The sequence below is a fragment of the Mya arenaria genome, chromosome 8 (assembly GCF_026914265.1).
Source record: "Mya arenaria isolate MELC-2E11 chromosome 8, ASM2691426v1".
Lineage (NCBI taxonomy): Eukaryota > Metazoa > Mollusca > Bivalvia > Myida > Myidae > Mya > Mya arenaria.
The window spans coordinates 60,669,262-60,689,696 of NC_069129.1; the positions used below are offsets into that span (position 1 = coordinate 60,669,262).

General features: G+C 36.8%; 1 protein-coding gene across 2 annotated transcripts in view; it reads right to left on the minus strand.

The window, feature by feature from the left end:
- Positions 1 to 572: 572 nt before the first annotated feature.
- Positions 573 to 20,435, minus strand: part of LOC128243428 (calbindin-32-like) — a 50,575-nt gene continuing 30,712 nt past the window's right edge. The window contains exons 3-12 of one of the 2 annotated variants that reach the window (XM_052961211.1): positions 19,855 to 19,944; positions 19,430 to 19,516; positions 16,552 to 16,608; positions 13,295 to 13,378; positions 12,792 to 12,847; positions 8,589 to 8,634; positions 8,416 to 8,439; positions 6,169 to 6,225; positions 2,699 to 2,770; positions 573 to 1,967 (exon numbers count right to left, since the gene is read on the minus strand). In XM_052961211.1, the coding sequence (XP_052817171.1) occupies positions 1,818 to 1,967; positions 2,699 to 2,770; positions 6,169 to 6,225; positions 8,416 to 8,439; positions 8,589 to 8,634; positions 12,792 to 12,847; positions 13,295 to 13,378; positions 16,552 to 16,608; positions 19,430 to 19,516; positions 19,855 to 19,944 (723 nt within the window). In that variant the 3' untranslated portion in view covers positions 573 to 1,817. The remainder of the gene's footprint in view (positions 1,968 to 2,698; positions 2,771 to 6,168; positions 6,226 to 8,415; positions 8,440 to 8,588; positions 8,635 to 12,791; positions 12,848 to 13,294; positions 13,379 to 16,551; positions 16,609 to 19,429; positions 19,517 to 19,854; positions 19,945 to 20,435) is intronic. The other variant, XM_052961212.1, reaches the window with a different exon arrangement.

The window sequence follows — 20,435 nt, forward strand, 5'->3', positions numbered from 1 at the left end:
GAACCAAACCACGTATAAAGGGTGAGGAATCACGTGACTTCAAATGGGTTCTCACATGTAACACCAATGGTCACAAGCGTGAAGCAAAAAAGTGAGTGATTTTAAATTCTTAAATATCTTAATGATGCAATCACTGGCCAAAAATTCAAATCGGCATTTTGTTGAACAATGCAATGCTGAAACTTTAGCGAAGGACTGCTTATTCAAATACAGGCAAATTTAAAACTCTTGTACCAGAAGCAGAAAATAGCTTTTTTAGGCTGAAAAGTCAAAAAGGTTATTTAGAAATTAACATAACTTTGAAGTCACGTGATTCCTCACTCCGGTATAACAAATTGACAGACAAAAACGACTGCATGGACGCACGAACAGATAGATGATCTACGAACATACACTCGAGTGTGCAGTTCGTGTAATAGGGTACCAATTAATGTATTCGTTTCTGCAATATAAAGAAACATGTTGAATATTTGAAAGCTATTTTGGAACGCGATCCAAATGTTTCATGAGTACCAATTACCCAACATTGATGGGCGAGCATATATTGATTGTAATCAATGATTCAGAAGAAACACAATTCTAGGGAATTTATTTTGTAAAGCAAACAAATAAATATGTTGTATAAATAGCATATCATTTTCAGACGACCGAATTGCTATAAGTTCTCTTTGAAAAAGACCAATTGCATTTAAATGGTCGATTGATTTTCTCTTAAGCGTTCGTCTATGACAATTTTCTAAACTTCCGAATTCATGAAACAATAGAAGACAAAAATGATAAAACTAACTGTTTAAAATAAACGAAATCCATAATAAAACAAATACAAAGATTGACATATCCATTATGATGTCGAATTAAAAAAAAAATGTTTTTATCTATAGCCGATGTTTGATCACAAATAACAATGTTTTTTTCTCTATAAATTCTAAGCAAAAAATCGGAAATAAAACACAACAACACAAGGGCTTACGATTTTGTTTAACATTACACTTTTCTTTAAATTGTATTTTAACGTTATATTAAAACATAATTCCATAACGAAAAACGCACATTTAAATGCTGGGGTTTGATATTCGTTGATTGTCCAAGCTCAATTTTAAGCTCGTCTACAACACTACACACACACATGGCAACTCTAGAATAATACCTATCACTGACAAACCAACGAAGAACATTTATAATGCTACACATAGTACATGTAAATATGTTACGGTAATTAATATTTAAAAAAAACATTACAAAATATGCTACCTTTACACACTACTTAAAAATAAGCTGCCTTTAAGCAGTAAATACAGCATCAGAACACTGAAATTAACTGATATGAATGTTCTAGAAAGAAAAAAACACACAACAAAAACAACAATATTGTTTGCATTTGAACAGTCTTATTCAGTAAAAAATCAAAAGCAAATACTGAATAACTTCGTCGAATGTGACATATATGTGGCAATGATTCGTAGTTTGCAATTAAATATTGTCTATTAACTGTGCATAATTCGCACTTTGTGGTATTCATGATATGATAATATATTGGGAAAATCTTTTATCCAACACATTCTCATAACAATGTTTTTTCGAGGGTTCGTAAAAAGAATAATTTCAAGGAAACGAGACGAGAAATATGCATTGATGATATGCAAAAAAACTTCACCTAATTAAAATAAAGGAAAATTATGTACATAATATCCAAGTGACCACGACCCGCTCGTCTACGGGGAAGCCATTTTTTTCGTCATTGGTCACGTGACTCTGAAAAGTTCACATCACGCGATGTTCAACGCTTGAACGTCACCAAAACATGTGTACCACGTGACTCAAACCTTGGGTTCCTCTACGGTGCTGTTCTTGTTGCAGGAAGTGAGGACCATTGTTAGCTCCTCCTTGTTGATCTTCCCGTCCCTGTTCATATCACACTTGTCCAGCAGGATCTTCTGGCAGTCCAGCAGGTCGTCGGCGTCATAATCCTTGCAAGTCAAATATATTTGCTCAAATTTGTTAAATAATAATGATTTAATTTTCGTCCAGGAAAAGTTATTGTAATAAAATGTAGGCATTGCAAAACGTATTGTATTGTATTGTATTGTGATCTTGTATTGGATCAACAGAAGAAAAACTAAGAGCATTCAAGAAAACACATTAATAGTAATACATTGGCATGATTATTCTGGCGGAAAAAGGAATTACGAATGAACAAGATTCTGTCTTAAAGGATGCAGAGAATGCGAAGCTCAGTGATTATCTGTTTTTCACCTCCATTATTCAACTTCAGGATATGAAGGGATACGCCCAAATTATGACGTCAATAAAAATGATATATCTGGAGTTATTAAAAAAAACGGTATAAAAAGCATAGGTGACGGTACCTGTCAGTGATGGTGGTTTTCTATACAGTAATATGTTCATCATAGTAAACAATATTATAAATGAATTAATTATTGCCAAATGACCTTTGTGTTTCATTTTTTCTAGAGTAATTTCCTTTACAAGTATTCTTCAAAATTTGTTTCGTTCAATTACTTGCTCTATGTACAAGCATTAACTTAGGAAGTTGTTTCATCACTTAAAATGACGCTCAAATTGATTGAACCAAGCGGGATTAAAGGACCAAAAGTAATGCTTCAACATATTCAAGGTAGTGCAGTGTCACTGTGGTACAGGATAAAACTATCTGGGTTTTTTTCAAAATAGTACATACGTCCTCGACGAGTTCCATCAAGTCCTTAAGGAAGCCGTGGAGTTCATCATTCTCAATATATCCATTGTGATCCTGAAATGTTAGCAGAGTTTAATGATAATGGGGAACCTATTGATATGCAACACGCAGCTACTATGAATTAAGTCTTTATAAGACAGTAGGAACCACGTACGGTTTGAGCGTATTTAAGGCGATATATGTTGATATAAGACAGCAGGAACCACGTACGGTTTGAGCGTATTTAAGGCGATATAGGTTGATATAAGACAGTAGGAACCACGAACGGTTTGAGCGTATTTAAGGCGATATAGGTTAATATAAGACAGTAGGAACCACGAACGGTTTGAGCGTATTTAAGGCGATATAGGTTGATATAAGACAGTAGGAACCACGAACGGTTTGAGCGTATTTAAGGCGATATAGGTTGATATAAGACAGTAGGAACCACGAACGGTTTGAGCGTATTTAAGGCGATATAGGTTGATATAAGACAGTAGGAACCACGAACGGTTTGAGCGTATTTAAGGCGATATAGGTTCATATAAGACAGTAGGAACCACGTACGGTTTGAGCGTATTTAAGGCGATATAGGTTGATATAAGACAGTAGGAACCACGAACGGTTTGAGCGTATTTAAGGCGATATAGGCTGATATAAGACAGTAGGAACCACGTACGGTTTGAGCGTATTTAAGGCGATATAGGCTGATATAAGACAGTAGGAACCACGTACGGTTTGAGCGTATATAAGGCGATATAGGTTGATATAAGACAGTAGGAACCACGAACGGTTTGAGCGTATTCAAGGCGATATAGGTTGATATAAGACAGTAGGAACCACGAACGGTTTGAGCGTATTTAAGGCGATATAGGTTGATATAAGACAGTAGGAACGACGTACGGTTTGAGCGTATTTAAGGCGATATAGGTTGATATAAGACAGTAGGAACCACGAACGGTTTGAGCGTATTTAAGGCGATATAGGTTGATATAAGACAGTAGGAACCACGTACGGTTTGAGCGTATTTAAGGCGATATAGGTTGATATAAGACAGTAGGAACCACGTACGGTTTGAGCGTATTTAAGGCGATATAGGTTGATATAAGACAGTAGGAACTACGTACGGTTTGAGAGTATTTAAGGCGATATAGGTTGATATAAGACAGTAGGAACCACGAACGGTTTGAGCGTATTTAAGGCGATATAGGTTGATATAAGACAGTAGGGACCACGAACGGTTTGAGCGTAGGAACCACGAACGGTTTGAGCGTATTTAAGGCGATATAGGCTGATATAAGACAGTAGGAACCACGTACGGTTTGAGCGTATTTAAGGCGATATAGGTTGATATAAGACAGTAGGAACCACGTACGGTTTGAGCGTATTTAAGGCGATATAGGTTGATATAAGACAGTAGGAACCACGAACGGTTTGAGCGTATTTAAGGCGATATAGGTTGATATAAGACAGTAGGAACCACGAACGGTTTGAGCGTATTTAAGGCGATATAGGTTGATATAAGACAGTAGGAACCACGAACGGTTTGAGCGTATTTAAGGCGATATAGGTTGATATAAGACAGTAGGAACCACGAACGGTTTGAGCGTATTTAAGGCGATATAGGTTGATATAAGACAGTAGGAACCACGAACGGTTTGAGCGTATTTAAGGCGATATAGGTTGATATAAGACAGTAGGAACCACGAACGGTTTGAGCGTATTTAAGGCGATATAGGTTGATATAAGACAGTAGGAACCACGAACGGTTTGAGCGTATTTAAGGCGATATAGGCTGATATAAGACAGTAGGAACCACGAACGGTTTGAGCGTATTTAAGGCGATATAGGTTAATATAAGACAGTAGGAACCACGAACGGTTTGAGCGTATTTAAGGCGATATAGGTTAATATAAGACAGTAGGAACCACGAACGGTTTGAGCGTATTTAAGGCGATATAGGCTGATATAAGACAGTAGGAACCACGAACGGTTTGAGCGTATTTAAGGCGATATAGGTTGATATAAGACAGTAGGAACCACGAACGGTTTGAGCGTATTTAAGGCGATATAGGTTGATATAAGACAGTAGGAACCACGTACGGTTTGAGCGTATATAAGGCGATATAGGTTGATATAAGACAGTAGGAACCACGTACGGTTTGAGCGTATTTAAGACGATATAGGTTGATATAAGACAGTAGGAACCACGTACGGTTTGAGCGTATTTAAGGCGATATAGGTTGATGCTAACAAGTTAAAGTGACACTCTTATTCAAATCAATACATACACATGTATAACAAACATCGATTTTGACTGATAAACCGTGAACTGCTTACTAAATAAGCTTACTGATATCAAGATTGTAACCATATATTTAATAGCAGAAAGCGCAAATATTAATTGATTGGTGTATGCTAAAAGATTTACTGTGTTTACTATAGTCTCATAGGGTAGAAATACCGTGTTTGATGCTTATTTCTTTCAATTTTAACCTCGGTATACTTCATAAGAACCATTGTTTTCGACATGTATTTATTCTTTTTGGAATATTTAAACAATATTATTAATTGTGGTAAATCTTGTCTGGGAGTAAGAGTGCATTTTTAGCTCTTTAATGCATTATCATGATTGTTTAGCTCATTTGACGTTTTACTGTACGGTATGCTGCACGTTTTTTTGTAACATACCATGTCATCACATAAAATTAACTTCTTCTTTTTTTACTTTAAACAAAAACGAACAATACAGACAACATTTGTTTCTGTTAATAGAAATCATAATTGCTTCGATATTTTGAAATATGATAACACACCATAAGGCCTAAAAATAAATATGTCCGTTTCGGGTAACCCGACCCTACCTATAAAAATGCGCCGACCCTAACTATTTTTTCCGTTTCTGAGCAAAATAAATATTCGTTAAAGAATAGAGAGTTACGAAGGGCGGATAAATGCAGATTTTAATCAGAATTATTGTTTATATGATAAAACAAAGTCAGGCAATGACAGTAATGTAGAAACGACTGCCATGTGCAAGAAAACACTCTGAACTTACGACAGATTTTGATTTTTTTTTTAAATAAAAAAAAATCCCTACCTACCCTACCTAGAAATTTTAGGAAGGTTACCCTAAACAAACAATTTTTTTTGCCTAATACGCATTTTGTTAATTACAGCTCCTATCATAGTATACATATTGTATAGTTTTGTTGTTTGTATAATTTTAATTATATGCATAAACTTGTATGCAATGGTATGTGCCTTTTTTGCTGAAGATCGTATAACTGTCTATGAATTTCATAAATGCTCATGGCCCTAGTGACTTCAGTATGTATTTGAAATCATTTAGAATCATATCTGCATTGTCACCAAGACAACTGTTTCCACAGCTATTATATCATATTACTAACACGCAAACATTTCAATGTCTCAATGATTTGATATTTTCGTATTTGAAATCAATCTCTTACCACATCATAAAGGTTGAAGACCCTGTCAATATCGTCCGAATTTAGTCGGCTGCAGCCCTGAAAAAAAGGTACCAAAATGAGATTTTATCAACATTTCGGATAAAAAGCTCTACTAAAACCCCTTGACATTTACAAGAATAATGACCGAGACAAAATATGGTTATTTAATCAGTTCATTTGGGTATTAAACTGCGCTTTGAACAGAATAAAGTGCAAATTAAACTAGCTCCATAGAAAATGACCCTAGCCAAACTTCGGTCGACGTGTTTTTCAGCGGCCGCCTTATACAAACGGGAGAAGTTGAACATAACTATCTGATATATAGTCATAAATGCATACAAGTTAAACAGGCTATATCCATTCCTATGCGTGCCAAAATATATGGTCCAATACATTTGTTTCTGAGAAAAAAAATAACTCACGAGGGATACTCAGAAAGTGATGACAATGAACCGAAATTAGTGTCTCTGTAGACAAAAATATATGAAGATTGGAGATTATTGGGTATAAAAGCTCAATTTAAGTGACAATGTATGTATACACATCTGTTGTGAATACTTGGCAGGAAATAGGAAAAATGACCTACATTAACATGTAATCACATAGGGTTGGACTTCTGAATCACTTGTATTTTGTAGTAAAACACTTCATTTCAAATGTATTTTTTTTTTCATAACTTGTTTAATTTTTGATTGGTCAGTTTTACCATGAAAACGCTCTTCAGACTTAAAACGTCAACCTTTTAATAAAGCATTAATGGCGGAAATTTCCCACCTGGATTAAGTGGCCACCTGTCTTAAGCAGCCACTTTGACCTTTTCCCAAAAGTGACCTCTTACTGACTGTAACATGCTATTTTTTCATATGTTTTAACAGTCCATTAAGTAGACCATGCATGTTATGACATTCATTATTGATACTAAAGACTTAGTTTGTCGTCAATTGTTGACGCATACCTTCTTAAAGGAACACCGACTCCATTAAACAAACAGTATAGGTATGAATCTGAATGAAATCTACAAAGCTGATTTGTTATTCACAGGTACATTAAAATTTCTAGAAACAAAATTAATGTATTTAGGTAATTACATACATGTATGTATGTGAATATGTCTATGCCTATACTATTAAACTATTTAAACAATTAAAGGAATATGTTTTACTACCCGTTACCAGAGTTGCAAGGTAATTTTGATGTGTATATTGGGGACAAATTAACTCTCAATATAACGGAATTTTATTATTTTTTATTATGATGTTTATTCATTATATGCTTTCCGGTGGTTTATAGAGATTTATCAGTGAAATAAAATTGATTTTTCACTGTTTCAAACAGTGAATATCAATTTGATATTTTTTACTGTTTTATAATTTAATCCCCATCTCCGCAATGACGATACGCGTACAAATTGACTCGTTTTTTCCACAGAAGTGTAAATAAATGACTTTAAATCACAGTTTTAGGCATATAATAAAAAGAAAACTAGTTTGTTTAAATGTAAGACCATAATATATTTCACCCATTGAACACCAAAAGTGAATATTTCACTCGTGGCTACGCCGATCGTGATATATAAATTTTGGTGCCCACTAGGTGAAATATATTACGTTCTTACGCTGAAACGAGCAGTTATCCACTATGTAATAGGTATGGGAATCTCTGCCGTGCAGACATGAGAGGTATTTACCTCACATATTTTTCATACGCTAACTTCAGTCTCCTTACCTTATGAATGCCAACCGAGCTGTTATGAGCTGATACATGTACTTACCCAAATAAAATATAAGGTCTTTTCCTATGTATTTTTATTATATGTAATAAAATAGTTTGGTGTATAACTGATTTATCTTGCAACTTTGAAACCCATCAACCCATGATTATAGTTTGTTATAAAAATATACATTCGAAACTCCTCGGCCATTTGTATTGAAAAAAAACTCGGATGTATGCCGGTACATCAGTAGAAGTTCGTAAAAAAATGAATTACTATTAATTAAATGAAGTGTTTTAGATTGCATTTGTAGATTTAAGTTTAAATTGATTGCAAGTGAAGTGTATTATTGCAAACAGAATTAAGATTTCAAAGACTTAAAGTCTTTAAGTTTATCTGCTCAATTGAAATTACTGCGCGATCTACTTGCAGCGTAGTTAAAGTGTACCGATTTCTGACATTGTAAACCGTCCATACATCCGAGGTTGATTTCGATAAAAATGGCAGAGGAGCTCCAAAGTGGAATTTCTCCTTACCATGTACCATCCGCCACTTTTGCGCTGAAATTAGCATTTCAATTAATAATTAAAAGCACTACTTTTTCGCTATTTTTCTACACTAAATTAGGTTTTAAATCAAACATTATTTTTGTATTGCCCAACACTTCATTTGTATAAAACAAACACTAATGTTTCATTAGTCAACATACCTTAAATATTGGACGACAAAGGAAGTTTTCCCTTACAGGAAGCAACCTGCAAACATAAGGAGAATATTGTTACCAATATAAAAAGACTATATTTTTATGACTATAAACCATTTGAAATAAGTATGCATTAAAGTGGTAAACGCTTTTAAAATTAAAAAAAACAGGTAAAAACGAATCGATCCCATCAGTATATGGATCGTTAAATGGCCAAGGCCGTAACCCAAATCATGCCATATACAGATTGTTTAATGGCTATGGCCGAAACCCGAATCCCGTCGTATACATATCGTTAAATGGCCAAGCCCGTAACTCAAATCCCGTCGTATACATATCGTTAAATGGCCAAGGCCGTAACCCAAATCCCGCCGTATACAGATCGTTTAAAGGCCAAGGCCGTAACCAAAATCCCGTCGTATACAGATCGTTTAATGGCCAAGGCCGTAACCCAAATCCCGCCGTATACAGATCGTTTAAAGGCCAAGGCCGTAACCCAAATCCCGCCGTATACAGATCGTTTAATGGCCAAGGCCGTAAACCAAATCCCGCCGTATACAGATCGTTTGAAGGCCAAGGCCGTAACCCAAATCCCGCCGTATACAGATCGTTTAATGGCCAAGGCCGTAACCAAAATCCCGCCGTATACAGATCGTTTAATGGCCAAGGCCGTGACCCATATCCCGCCGTATACAGATCGTTTAAAGGCCAAGGCCGTGACCAAAATCCCGCCGTATACAGATCGTTTAATGGCCAAGGCCGTAACCAAAATCCCGCCGTATACAGATCGTTTAATGGCCAAGGCCGTGACCAAAATCCCGCCGTATACAGATCGTTTAAAGGCCAAGGCCGTGACCAAAATCCCGCCGTATACAGATCGTTTAATGGCCAAGGTCGTGACCAAAATCCCGCCGTATACAGATCGTTTAATGGCCAAGGCCGTAACCCAAATCCCGCCGTATATAGATCGTTTAAAGGCCAAGGCCGTAACCCAAATCCCGCCGTATACAGATCGTTTAATGGCCAAGGCCGTAACCAAAATCCCGCCGTATATAGATCGTTTAAAGGCCAAGGCGGTTACCAAAATCCCGTCGTATACAGATCGTTTAATGGCCAAGGCCGTAACCCAAATCCCGCCGTATACAGATCGTTTAATGGGCAAGGCCGTAATCCAAATCACGCCATATACATATCGTTTAATGGCCAAGGCCGTGACCCAAATCCCGCCGTATACAGATCGTTTAATGGCCAAGGCCGTGACCAAACTCCTGCCGTATACAGATTGTTTAATGGCCAAGGCCGTTATCCAAGTCCCGACGAATACAGATCGTTTAAATGGCCATAAACGTAACCCGAATCCCGCTGTATACCTAAGGCCGTAACCCTAATCCCGCTGTATACCTGAGGCCGTAACCCAAATCCCGCCGTATATAGATCGTTTAATGGCCAAGGCCGTGACCAAAATCCTGCCGTATACAGATTGTTTAATGGCCAAGGCCGTTATCCAAGTCGCGCAGTATACAGATCGTTTAATGGCTATGGCCGTTATCCAAATCCCGTCGTACACAGATCGTTAAATGGCCAAGGCCGTAACCCGAATCCCGCTATAAACAGATCGTTTAATGCCCAAGGCCGTAACCCAAATCCCGCCGTAAACAGATCGTTTAATGACAAAGGCTGTAAGCCACATCCCGCCGAATACAGATCGTTTAAATGGCCATAAACATACTAAGTAACCCAAATCCCTATGTATACCTAAGGCCGTAGCCCTAATCCTGCTGTATACCTGAGGCCGTAACCCAAATCCCGCTGTATACAGATCGTTATATAACTAAGGCTGTTACCCAAATCCCATCGTTTACAGATCGTTTAATGGCCAAGGTCGTAACCCAAATCCCGGTGTATACCTTAGGCCGTAACCCAAATCCCGCTGTATACAGACCGTTTTAATGGCCAAGGCCGTAACCCAAATCCCGCCGTATACAGATCGTTTAATGCCCAAGGCCGTAACCCAAACCCCGCTGTATACAGATCGTTTAATGCCCAAGGCCGTAACCAAAACCCCGTATACAGATCGTTTAATGACAAAGGATGTAAGCCGCATTTCGCCGTATACAGATCGTTTAATGGCCAAGGCCGTAACCCAAACCCCGCCGTATACAGATCCTTTAATGCCCAAGGCCGTAACCAAAACCCCGCCGTATACAGATCGTTTAATGCCCAAGGCCGTAACCCAAACCCCGTATACAGATCGTTTAATGACAAAGGATGTAACCCAAATCCCGCCGTATACAGATCGTTTAATGGCCAAGGCCGTAACCCAAACCCCGTATACAGATCGTTTAATGACAAAGGATGTAACCCAAATCCCGCCGTATACAGATCGTTTAATGCACAAGGCCGTAACCCAAACCCTGTATACAGATCGTTTAATGACAAAGGATGTTACCCAAACCCCGCTGTATACAGATCGTTTAATGCCCAAGGCCGTAACCCAAACCCCGTATACAGATCGTTTAATGACAAAAGATGTAACCCAAATCCCGCCGTATACAGATCGTTTAATGGCCAAGGCCGTAACCCGAATCCCGCCATAAACAGATCGTTTAATGGCCAAGGCCGTAACCCAAATCCCGCCGTATACAGATTGTTAAATGACAAAGGCTGTAAGCCGCATTCCGCCGTATACAGATCGTTTTATGGCCAAGGCCGTAAAGCAAATCCCGCCGTATACAGATCGTTTAATGGCCAAGGCCGTGACCCAAATCCCGTTGTATACTGATCGTTTAATGCGAAGGCCGTTACCCAAATCCCGCCGTATACAGATCGTTTAATGACAAAGTCTGTAAGCCGCATTCCGCCGTATACAGATCGTTTAATGGCCAAGGCCGTAAAGCAAATCCCGCCGTATACAGATCGTTTAATGCCCAAGGCCGTGACCCAAATCCCGTTGTATACTGATCGTTTAATGCGAAGGCCGTTACCCAAATCCCGCCGTATACAGATCGTTTAATGACAAAGTCTGTAAGCCGAATCCCGCCGTATACAGATCGTTTAAAGATGCACTCTTACTCCGACCCAAATAATGTGTACCACAATTAATACACTTATTTTAATTTCCTGAAAAAGATGAATACATATCGAAAACAATGGTTCTTTATAATGGACACCGTGTGTAATTTGAAAGAAAGGTGCAGAAAACACGGTATCTAATTAACTTTATTGATGATGTTCTTTCATTTTTCTGTACATATAAGTAACCAGCGAACAACACCCTTGCAAAAAAACGTGGCGGATTCGTGCTCTAGTGGTAACACACTTGACTAACAATCCAGGGGTCGCAGATTCGATTCCCGTTAAATGGGGGTCCCGTGTGACAGTGCTATACACTGATGCACGTTAAAGAACCAGGGTAGCTCTGACCAGGGTGCATTCTGTCAGTGCACTATTCTTCAAAAACCTAAAATGACTAACACACTTAACGGAGCACTCGCCGAAAGGGCAATGCCCGAATGCGAGTATAAATAAGCTCACACCCCCTCATACCAATGCTACATGGTGGTGACCAGGCATCATTTTTTAAGCTAAAGGTTAGTACTGAGAACTGACTTATTTGATCTATTCGTTGGTTGTATCCTTTATCAAGATATTTGAATTTACATGTACAGTCGAACCCCGTTGGCTCGAACTCCCAAGGACTAATGAATATACATCGAGCCAACGAGAAATTCGAGCAAACGGGGTTAAACTTTTTATGGTATATGTCTTTGTTGTATTTTGAAGCTTGTGTGTGTCTTCCGATGATTGTCTGTTAGGCCCTGAGCTTTCTGCCTCTTGCATGGACATTTAACTTTACTTTTGGCTACTAGACTTGTCCCTTTAGTTTTCATTGCATTACTGAAATCAACTGCTAATTGTAAAACAGACCAGGGGTTGTTTTCAATAGACTACTTAGATAAAACTTTAACTTATGGTTTAGTGTTTTAATTAGCCTGTAAAATTAATTGGCCAATAAAAAGGATAGGAATCAGTGAGGCATTACCTGGGAGTAGGATTACTGTATTTTTGGTCCAATGCATTACTTAGGCTATGTATGAGAACTATTTACATAGAGTAGAGTGTTCATGATGAGTTTGGTCGGGTTTGTGCTCTTTTAAAATCAGGATGATGCGTTTGTTTAGTCATAGAGCGTCTACTTTGAACACTCACTTTGCCATTTCGCTCAACTGTAGCTTGCCATCCTTGTTTCTATCAAACAGCTGCAGCTACAAAATAAAACAGTAGACCTCGTACCACTTCATGATCAAATGTGCAACACAACCTCGACATATAACACCATGTTTAGATGAAAAACCATATTGTGGAAGCTTAATTAAAACTAATAACTGTGGAGATTGTGTTGTTTATATCCTAAGAATCAGTTCAAATATCCAATTAGAATGTGTGCAGTTTTTATGGCTTTTACCGGGAAAGCAAAATTGAAATAAATAACCATCTGCAACACTCCTCTCCCGCGTGCTATATAACATGCCATTGTCTTCAAGATTAAAATAAGTTTGCATTTTATGCTCCATTTCTTGTCAGAGCATTGTGCAATTGGATATAAAACGCATCGTGTTACCAGAGTCACGGATTGTGCTTCAAAGTAAAATATCGTTATGCGGCATAAAATGGCTATAAACTTAATTCTGTATTCCAATAACCAGACTTACCATGGTATCAGCGTAAACGATGAGCTGCTCCTCGGAAACGTCATTCTCCCTCTCTGACTGTTTTAACAGGTCGTACAGAAAATTCTGCAATTACAATACACGAGTCTGTTAGTTCAACAAGAATCGGGAGAACTTACTCAGAACAGCTATATATATATATACCATGTACCTCAAATAAAAAGAAACATGGTTTACATAACGTTATCCATGATTATCCGTATTTTGTTAGTTTGTTATTATCTTAAAGAATGTTTAGCCTCTCCGTATATCTCTTAAAAGCTGTAAGTAACTATTTAAATATTTTCATGTACACTTCTCGTGTCCGTTATGGTCATTAGGGACTACAATAATTGTGGCAAGGTGCATCTCACGCTCAAGTCGCCTAAGCGCAAAGCAGCCAAGACAGGTTGCTTTGTGATGCACGCATTCTGTTGGTCCTAGGGTATTGTAATGTCCGGACACACCAATGAATTAATATTGATGAATTTTTCGGGAGACATGAGGATAGAAATGCAATTCGAAATAACAAAATCTAGTTTTTGTCCACCTTTTCCGATAATGTGCGCAACAAGAAATTTCAGAGCAACGCGACTATGCCCCCGATTGGGCCTAGTGGGAAATTTACAATCATAACAAAACCATTCAAAAAGTGCTTAAATAATATAAGTTGATTGATTAAAAATCCATATAATGTAACATTGACCTTAATATGACTGTGACATTGAGCACTGGAGAATGACAATTCTGTGAATGTCCATGATTACACATGTATATAATACTATGGCTGAGACGAAAAGTATTACTATAACATTTTGAAACATGACCTCACAGTGTGACGATAAGAGCATGCAAATCATTGCCCATCGCGCTTTTTTTCTGGGAAGAAGTGTTTAATTCTATTTTATAATAACAAGGTTATGCCTCAGCTAAAAAGCACTGTTGTTAAGTGTATACTTCACAACATTGACCGCCATGTTTGACTTTTACTTTTTTACTTTTTAGACGGGGTAATGAATTATATCTGAGACATCTTACAATGGTGACAATATCTATTGAATTTGATTTAATTTCAACTAATGATAACAAAGTAATGACTGAGACACAAGGTATGGCAATGCAATCCTAATTGCACAGCCTTGAGCTACCAGTGTGGACCTTGACTTTTGAGATAAGGCCTTGACCTTTTGTGCGACACACCTTCACGTGATGCTCTACAAATATGGGAAATTTAAATAAATCCCAGTTAATAGTTAAAATGTTAAGGAAGAGGCACGAATTATTGGTATGAAATCATAGTTTAGTACATAAACCTACAAATGTGCCCTTGACCTTCGAGACGAGAGCTTGAATCTCGCGACATTCTTTACGATAGTGCTCTTCAATTCTATGCAATTTGATAGAATTCCAATAAATAATTACAAAATTAATGCTCAGACCAAGGTTCTTCTATAAAATCTTGATTTTTCAACATGGAACTCCATTGAACTCCATAGTCGACATTGTCTTTTGACATAAGAGCATGACTCTCACGTGCGACACACCTTCTCCTGATGTTTAACAGTTGCGAGAAACCCAGTTTACCTTTACAGCTAAAATCCATATAGTACATAAACCTCCAAGGATGATTTTGACCTTGTTAGACAATAGCATAATAACATCAATAATCATAAACTTTTGACTGCGACATTTCTATGAAATGCATATAGCCTTAACCTTCAAGTGTGTCCTTGACCTTCGAGATAAGAACACGAATTATTTGCGCGGCACACCGACCGTAACTATGGCGCTACACCTTTCTTTGAAGTATAAATGAAATCTCATGATTTAAAAAGCTGTTGCATTAGACATGGCTGTAAATAAGGGAAAGAACAAAAGACATCGCGAATAAAATTTGCCATTCTTCGGGATGCCATACTTTGGGGCATAATAAATTAGTGTTATGCCGATGATCGATTATAATCGACAATTGATCGGAAAGGGCTACGTCGGCGACAATCAATAGTGAAATTTGAACAATCGATTATAGAAACAAGGGACGTAACCGCTACTGACTTTGTAACCAGTAAACTAAATGTCACGAAAATATGTTTTGTTTCTGGTTAATGCTAGTGTTAAAATGTTAAGGTGGTAATATGTTAAGTTATCTAGTCATATTCTTCTCAAGTCAGTAAGTCAATACAGTACCTTATTACAAATTTTCTTTGTAATTTAACTGCTAAAGGATTGGTTCCCAACTTCTCATGTTTGTGGTTTAAAAGTGATTTTTTAAAACATGAAACCGTTTACTTCTTACCATGTACGAATTTAGTTTTCTCAGTTTTCTGAAAAAACATACTCAGTATAGAATTTTTAACTGCTTGATGTACTTGTAACTGGCTGATTATTAAAATGAAATTGATATATTTCTCTATGTTTATTTTACACATGTATACAATACTAAATATAAGACAAAAAATAGAGCCTGCGGTCTCATGTTCTGTAAAAGTTAATTGTTAATACTAAACGATAGTTGCGTTCTGAATAAAAATGTAATTTATACAAATAAATGTACACACAATATTGTAAGGGAACATTGGTGTTTAAAACTGATGCATGTACTGTTTTTGTTGACCAAAGATAATTAAATAGTGATTAAATCGATTAATAATCGATCATTGATCGCTTTCATAAACACTATAATAAATATGTATTTTCCGTCGTTTGAATGTAATGAATTAGGCGGGAAATAATTTCCTCTGTATGATAATTTCATTGGTCATTACAAACTTGTTATGATAGTCACCTGACCAGTGGTCAGTCAATCGGTATTGGTGTATATTGGTCATTCAGCGTTAGACTAGCGTTATGAACACTATAGAAATTACTTTTTGACAGACACAATCATATGTATTGATGTTTAAATGGTTTATGATACAAATACATATAGCATGCTTGAGTATATCGATTTTGGATAGAATGTATTGTTGAATGTTTGTGTTGCATGTGTGTGTGTGTGTGTGTAACAGCATTGTCCAAGCGCTATCTTACAAATTACTATTAAACATTGAAATATTCAATAGTTTGGCCTTGTAGAGTCAATGAATTGGGAATGATAATGGAACAACAATTCACCCCAAAGCCTTATAAAGCCTCTGCAATACTCATGCCTATGTCTGCCCTGCGATAATTTTACAAAGAATACTAACCCTACGGCGAAGACAAATCAAGACTTTTCGGAAAAAAAGAGATTTTTTCAATATAAAGGAAAACATGTGCACCTTGAGTTCGTCTGCTTCTATGAAACCGCTGTGGTCGCTGTCATACTCTCGCCAGATCTGGAAAATTTATATCGAACAGCTTTATAATAATGATATGGTAGCTAAATAGTTGTCTGGATAAATTGTGCCACAGGGATAATTATTGATACAGGATTTGGAGATACAGCCGACGACATTGTGATACGAGAGGCAAAAAACCTTTATCATACGCGACAAGAAAAATCGAGTATCTTTATCTTTAATTGCGTCTTATATGACAAATTTCAATTGTTGTTGTTGTTTTTTTCTTGTGCAAAAAAGCTTTGATCCATCTTAATTTCAGCCTTTTATTCGGTCTTAAAACATTTGTCAAAAGATAAAACAGCTTTCTTTGAAGTAGAAGCATTCAGAGATTTGTTAAACTCTACATTCTTAGACATTTAAGGAAACATTTTTATCTGCACTATTAAAATCGTTTCTTGTTTTCTTTGTAGGAATTTTGTAGGAAGATAATTTATTGTTTTGAGTTTGAATTATATAATCACATGCTTTAAGTTTAGGGAACCAGACTTAATAAAGATTTTTTTATGATTTTATGTAAAAGTGGTCTATATTGGTAACACAATCAGTTGAATGCGTTCTTAAAGAATAACGTTATTGGGTAAACAGTTCTGAGACGTTACTCTGACAGAACGTAAAAATTCTCTGGACAAGAAGAGCAAAACGTGATCTTTAATAATTGTGTACGCTTTCTGCGAATACGCCTACGTCTATGTTGCAGATTGACCCCCTGCACCCCCCCCTCCCCCTGCTCCCCCTTGCGAACCGAAAGCTCCTTCACGTTTTCCACAACACCTGCGTAACAAAAGCATATTTTTGGCAGTCTTCGTAGCAAATAATGACAAATGTTGGGTACCGTGTACACTTCACTTGAATCCCAAGTGCTAAGTAAAACGTGCCAAAATAACGATTATAAAAAGTGGAGAGTGAGTGTCGGTCTCTGTTGTCAAACTCATATTGATACATACTGAGTGCTTTCAAACATACTCACATATGGATAAATACTGACTGAATACTGTCCGTTATGGTAGATCACATGGCCGAAATATATCCTCTATGTATAGCTTAAGTACAGCCTTTGCTACCGAAATGAAATTCAGAAGCCCATTTCGATCGCGATTTTTACCGTATTTGATAATTATAAGTTCGTTGTAAACCTGTTATTGCCTATTAGTCCACGGTAATGACCAGAGACAAAAAACTTGCTCTAGGAATCTGCCAGTAATAGCCCCAATTTTCTTGCAATCACGGTGATTGTTTTTTCGGAACGATACTTCATACAGACATTCCCTCGAATAATCTAATCCTGGGAAAAAGTAATTACACCGGCAAATGTCGGTGAGGGGAGATCGGATCTAGTGCGTACTAGCTAAAAGATGGCTATACATATGGCGTGTCTGCTTCTGTTTTAATCCGAATATAGCAGGTTGAAATTTCAGCGAACGTACACATGGGTTTTATCGTATACCAGACCTATCGCTTTATACAGAATATATCATGTAACATCTGAGGGTTTTAAGGAATGAAGATTCAACACGCTATATATATATATATTTGATACTTCTAAAATTAAATGCTTGTTTTGATGCTATCAGCAGAGAAGTGAACTCAATTATGATATCTGGAGGCGGTGCCAATATAGCTAGACGTGGTTAACAGGTTGACATTTAAATAACAATACACATTACACATCATTATTATCAAATTTGAAGTACAAATTTATATAACAAATTTGTTCTAGACGTTAGCGGTATTGGTGAGAAGAAATTGAATCGACATAATGTTTTCTCAGATACGAGTATGCCTTCACATTTCTTGACAATAGTTATACATATGGGGTATGCAAATGTTTAGCTATTAAAAAGTTCCACTTCAGTTTTACATTAAAGCACACGTCTTTAATTCAAGTATTAAGGATTCGAATGATTGCTAGAACGGTAATAGTATAAACAGACCCTACAAAACTGATACTTGTATCGTTCAGCTCAATGTGTTATTATGTTGATCCTACCATACTCATGTTTTGTTTACGTACGTGCCCTTTCTCATTTGTAATCTTGTTACACCATCTTTTAAAATCTGTTCTTCTTTATTTGTTCACGAATTATTAATTTTGACATCAGAGTATCCTAAAACCCGTGGTTTAGTTTGATAGCTCTTTTAAATAAAACAATGGGCTTAAGGTGAAAAAGCTTTCTAACAATTGTTCACAAGAATGAACAGTGCGTGTATGTAGACTACACAGGTACTTCATACGTTAAAGACCTAGAAAGGTGACGTATGCGTTATTGTAAATGTATACAGTTTCGTACCAAAATACGAATTAATAATCCAGTTACTACTTCATTTTTTATATTTCATATGACTGACAGGTTTTACCCTGGAATGGTGTTTACAACAACGTTTAAAGTGACACTCTTATTCGAAATCGATACATAAGCATGTATAACAAACATACATTTTGAGTGATAAATCTTTAACTACTTTCTAAATAATGCATTTATGGAAAATATTAAAAACTGATAACAATTTTGTAACCGTGTATTTAATAGCTGAAAATGCAAAAATATTAAATGATTGGTGAACGCTAAAAGATTTAAAGTGATCTACTACCATCTCATAGGGTAGAAATATTGTCTTTTCTGCACACTTCTTCCAAATATAACTCGGAATCCTTCATAAGAACCATCATTTTCGACATTGATTCATCCTTTCTGGCATATTTAAACAATTGTATTAATTGTGGTAAATCTTATTTGGGAGTTATAGTACATCTTTAATGACTGTATCTCTATTATTGCATATTTGTCAAAGAATGGATCATCATGACAGGCCCTACCTTCATGAATTCGACGCTTGAATCCAGTGGATGGTCTCGCCGAAACAGCAGCAGGAAGTTCTGTTCCATCGGAAGAATTTGAGCAAGCTGAAAGTTAAGTAATGTATATGTACACGCTCAAACAATCAATTTTGCTGTCAGTTCATTCACAATATCTTAAAAGGTTTTAGAATGGATGACATTTTTCTGTCATATGGCAATTCCCAAACCTATTTAAATGTCCCCCACATGCTTCAGATTTTATGTATATCAAAAACGTTTTACACAAGAACAATGATAACCGAAAAACAAATTCGTGACGAAATCATTTGTTTTTGAAAACTTATGTGAACAAACATGATTTAAAGTAAGTTAAGAATATTTTCCTAGATATTTTTATTTATTAAAAGTTCAAGCCTTATTTGCAGAGCGTATACACGTACTACCTCGGCAATATCAATTCGACCATCGTTGTTTTCGTCAAAGGCGTTGAGCACGAGTTTCTTGGCATCTTTCAGCGCTGACTCCGATACAACCTGGAAGAAACAATGTATTTATTTTTAACAGAATATTTAATTAATATTTATAAAATATAATTACGCATTTAATGTGTGTTGAGTCATGGAAAATACTGCGGAGTTACAGCGAAACTGAGTCATAACGTTGGACTGAAACAAAAGCAAGTTTGCTTTCACCGTTATTTTGTAATGGCTCTGGTTCACGGGCATCCGATGTTTGATGTATTTGGACTACATAAAAAACTTATTGATACGTTATATCAAACGCTTGCCCAGTTACTGTTTGAAGATTTTTATTTCCATAGATGTTCAGTCATCAAATCCTAACGACTGATCGAAATAAATCCCTTCAGTGTTTTCTGTTAACAAGCTGTTCTTCAAACACACATACGCGCACGTACGCATGCACGCATTCACGCACGCACGCATGCACACATACATACACGCGCGCGCACAGACGCATGCACACACACGCGCACGCACGCACGAACGAACACACACGTCAGTTT